General features: G+C 32.9%; 1 protein-coding gene across 1 annotated transcript; it reads left to right on the top strand.

Annotated features, from left to right (window-relative positions):
• Positions 1–2,589: 2,589 nt before the first annotated feature.
• On the top strand, positions 2,590–3,800 carry LOC105570911 (putative nuclease HARBI1). The gene is made up of 2 exons (XM_012028366.1): positions 2,590–2,699; positions 2,825–3,800. The coding sequence occupies exons 1-2, from the start codon at positions 2,590–2,592 to the stop codon at positions 3,798–3,800; spliced, it is 1,086 nt and encodes a 361-aa protein (XP_011883756.1).
• The last annotated feature ends 1,146 nt before the right edge of the window (positions 3,801–4,946 follow it).

Here is a 4,946-nt window from a genome sequence, read left to right as displayed (position 1 = left end):
GTCTTTACCCTTCGTTCCCTCCTCTACATTCCTATCCTCCTCTGTTTTCTTGTCCTCCTCTACCTTTTTATCTTCCTCCGTTTTCTTTCCCTCCTCCACCCTCTTATCCTCCTCCATTTTCACCTCCTCCTATTCTATACCTCTTCCTTCTATAACTTGCCTCTTTTCTTCCTTCCTCTGTATGTTCCCCCTCTATCTATCCTCTCTATTCTATGCCTGCGGCCCGCTCTTCCTGTCTCTACCGCTTCCCTCTCTACCACTCTCGCTAGTCTATGCCTGTCACTGCTCCCTGCCTAACCTATCTCCCGCTACCCTCCCTTCTCACCTCTGTGGCTTTCCTACTCACCCTCGCGCCTCCCCTTCTCTCTCCCGCCCTCTCTTCGATCTCCTGCACGTCCGCCCGTACCTCGTTCCTCCGCCAACGCTCTCTTTCCTACTACCAGCTACCTTTCACTCACTCGCTCAATCTCACACACTGTCGCTCGCTCGCTGCCGGAAACGGAAGTCCCGTCATTTTGCTTATATAATTATGTAATATTTTTTACTGGTTTTTGTCTTCTGGTCAAAAAATTTCTGTATTTCAATTTACATTGTCGTTTATAAAGATTTTTGGTATTAATTTACGACTAAACGATCTGTCTATGTTCTTTATGATATGATCTATTTTTTTTGTAAATCTTGCCAATTATAATGTCACTGTTTTTATCAAGATTTTATTTATCTTGAATTTGTCATTCTTATTTTTAAATTAACACTGAAATTACGACGTTTAAAATATACTAATATTTCTATAAAAAATGTGTATACATATGTATATGTTTGTTAAACTAATATAACATACTACATGAACATAATTGAATACATACTATGTATTCAATTATGTTCATGTAGTATGTTCATGTAATAAGTAAAATAATGTTATGTATAATTTACATTATTAATTTAATTTAATGTAGAATTATTTCGATTTATTATAATTATATAAACATTTTCAGTTGTACGGATGTTATATTAATTTATTAAAAATGGAAATAATCAGAAAACGTAAAAAAAAGATATCACGTGTGTGTCGAAGCGACATTTAAGGAAATTAGCTGCAGAAAAGTCTGCAATTATTTCTGATATTCTGGTACCTCGTGAAGATTCGTTATGTGATAATTCAAACAATAACTGTACTATGAATTTCAACAATGATTGTATGGTGAATAGTACAATAAAAGACATTGAATGTAATATAAAATATAATGAGAATAATGAAATATTTATACAACGTGATAATGGTGATACATCGAAGGATGAATACAATACGTCAGATACACAACAATCTTCTGTTAATATTTCATATAATGAATGTACAGATATAGCTTTTGAAAGTAAAAGTTGCGACGATTATTCTCTTCTCTTCTTAATTTCTTCTCCGCCCTCCCGTGATACGTGGACGGACGGGTGTTGCCGTCCCGCTCTCGCTGTCGCGCGCGGGTCTAAAGGCTGGTTTATGATGGCCGTAACTGTTAACTTATGCCAGAACCGGTAAAGTTCGATACTGGGATTTTAATGCTTTCGTTCATAATGGGTTTCCGGATGTTGGTGACTTATGCCTTAACTTTAAAGAAACTCAACTTTTAAGGCTGGTTATGATGGCCGTAACTGTTAATTTATGCCGAAACCGGTACAGTTTATATTGTGATTTCAATGCTTCATAATAAGTTCTAGGATCCAGATGACTTATGCCGTAATTGTAAAAGTTAACTCAAATTTAACTTTAAGGTAATACGGCAAGAGATTTTGAAAAGCCTTGTGTCTACAATGCTAGAGCTTGGTCCAAGTTCTCAGATTGTAGACAAGTTCTAGTATTGTAGAAAATTCACTATTATTTTATAAGCGAAGAATTGCAAATACCAGGTGAGTACATATATTATGATATAATACAAGAATATAACATAATAAAAAATATACATAAATAACAATGCTTTTACTTGCTGCGACATATCTAGCACGAAAAAATTTTTAAATCTTGATTACAGATATTTAGTGAAAATAGCTCTTGTTAGATAACAAATAAAACTCCCATTGTATAAACACATCTATATTATAAGAGCCTACAACACCGAATACATGAAATAAACAAGTCAAAAAAAAATAACCTTTAAGCGTTGATAATCAGGTTAATGCCGTAGATACATATATTTTAATGTTTTGTTACAAGAATACTGTAAATGTAGAAGATGAGTCCTTAAAATATGTTTGTAACTCCTTGTATAGTATGGAGATTTGAAAATTTCCAATAAAAGATTTAATATCTTGCAAAATTGAAAAATACTAATACTTGTGCATTTAAAATATTATTTTGTACAGGAAGCAATAGATGCTAATAAAATGGATTCAGATGAAGCAATTGTGTGTGCAATGTTTGCAACAATACTTGGTTTAGCTTATTATGCTGCAAACGCAGCACCAAAGATATCTAGAAGAAAACGTCGTTGGGGTGTACGTCCAATAAATAGGAAGAGAATAACCAAAGGTCACTTTCATAATTTATTTTATGATATGAAAAAAGTTGACAAAGAACACTTTTTAAAATACACAAGAATGTCACCCGAATGTTTCTACTTTTTACTGAATCTTATTGAACATAAATTAGTGAAACGCAGCATGCGACAAACGATAAGTCCTGAACACAGACTTGTTATTACATTATTGTAAGTATACAAATATTATAAATTATAATAGATTATTATTGTTTTATATATAATAAAGTAAAGAATAGTAACTTACTGTCAAAAACAATAACATTTATAATATTAGACATAAATTATTATTTCAGTTATCTGGCACAAGGCTACAATATGCAGGTAGTAGCATGGTCGTTTTTGATAGGAAAAACAACAGTGTCTGTAATCGTACGTGAAACTTGTGCAGCCATTTGGGAAGTTCTTTCTCCAATTTATTTGAAAACGCCAACAACTGAAGATTTACTAAACAAGAGTAAAAGATTTTATGAACAGTGGAACCTTCCTAACTGTTGTGGTGCTATAGATGGGAAACATATAGTTATTCAGGCTCCGAATAAATCTGGAAGTGCCTATTTTAATTATAAAAAAACTTTTAGCATTATATTAATGGCTGTTTGTGACGCTGATTACATATTTACATTTGTGGACATTGGAGCATTTGGTTCACAAAGTGATGGAGGTGTTTTTAAAGAGTCAACCTTTGGACAAGCACTGGAATCTGGTACAATAAAGTTACCAGCAGACTCGCCATTGCCAAATACAAATAGTATGTTTCCATATTATTTTGTAGGAGATGAAGCTTTTCCGTTAAAATCTTATATTCTGAGACCCTATCCTGGAAAGAATTTAGATGTTCAGAAAAGAATTTTTAATTATCGGTTGTCAAGAGCACGGCGAACAATAGAAAATGCATTTGGCATTCTATCATCAAGGTGGCGAATATTGCGAAATAATATTATAGCTAATGTGGAAACTGTAGAGAAAATTGTTGCAGCAACAGTGTGTCTACACAACTTTTTACGTATTTTTGAACAAGAAGTTCCTGCGCACGAAAGAGTGTATTGTCCTTCATCTTTTATCGACAATGTTCATTCTGATGGAAGCATTACACCAGGCTTGTTTAGAAATGATCGTCCTAATAGTTTTCAAAGAATTGGGCGTTTAGGATCAAATAATGCTTCCAGAAATATGATTGAACTTCGGGATAAAATGACAAACTATCTTGCCAATGAAGGAGCGGTTCCTTGGCAGTGGAATCACATTCTTAGAGGATATAATCCAGAATAATTATTCGTAATTTAATCCCTAGGTTCAATCATATTTCTGAAAATATTTGATCCTGTTAGAATATTTGTTTAAAGTTAGTTGTACTTTTTATGTTAATACTTTCAAGATAACGTTATATTTGTTATTACTAAAACAAAACTATTTTTTCAGAAAGTTTCAAGCGATACTTTATTTAAGCATATTTTGTATACCTGTACAAGTGTACACACACACACACACACACACACACACACACACACACACACACACACACACACACACACACACACACACGCGCGCGCGCGCGCGCACGCACGCACGCACGCACGCACGCACGCGCACACACACACACAGCTCAACAATTACTTTATATAAAAATTAACTGTGTACAAAGTATTATTATCATTACAAACCATTTTTATTTATTTCTTATAATTTTATCCATTTTATATATATGGATTATTATATATATTATATATATCATATGTCAATTATTTTATACTATAATATAATCTTATCAAATCAAAACTCATAAACTTATTATTATATTATACTTATACGTATTTTCTGTAGTGTTATCTGCAACTATAAAACTTACAATTAGTATAAAAACAGTTTTAACTTGTATACTTGGAAATTATTTGCATAATCTCAATTTTACAAGTTATTAAATCTTTTTTAGTGAGATTTTTTAAATCTCCATACAAGGAGTCACAAAAATATTTTAAAGATTCATCTTCTGCATTAACGGTATTCTTTCGAGTAACAAAATTTTTAAATATATCTACGGCATTACTTAATTGTTCATCAATATCAGAAGGTTGTTTTCTTTTTTGATTTGTAAGTTTTTTTGGTGTACATGTGCTCGGTGTTATGGGTCTCTCTGGTGTAGATATGTTCGGCATTATGGGGTTTTCTGGTGTAGGTGTTGCACGCTGTCCTAATATGGATCTATCGGGTGTTGTGGGCACTGTTTGTTGTGTAACATGCGCTAACGCATTGTCACCTGAAATGTCTGACAAAGATTGCATAGATTCCTCTGTGCTAAATAAGTTGGGGCAAGTACCTGCAAATGTTCAAAACACATAGTTATCAATAAAAAGTATTGTTTTTAAACAATTTTTATCATCATGTGCATTAAAATTTAACATTAGAAACTGTAAAAAG

Source organism: Vollenhovia emeryi, unplaced genomic scaffold (assembly GCF_000949405.1).
Source record: "Vollenhovia emeryi isolate VEMERY1.0 unplaced genomic scaffold, V.emery_V1.0 DF941586.1, whole genome shotgun sequence".
Taxonomy (NCBI): Eukaryota; Metazoa; Arthropoda; class Insecta; order Hymenoptera; family Formicidae; genus Vollenhovia; species Vollenhovia emeryi.
Note: the sequence above shows the minus strand (reverse complement) of the source record. Positions and strands in the feature narration are given on the sequence as shown.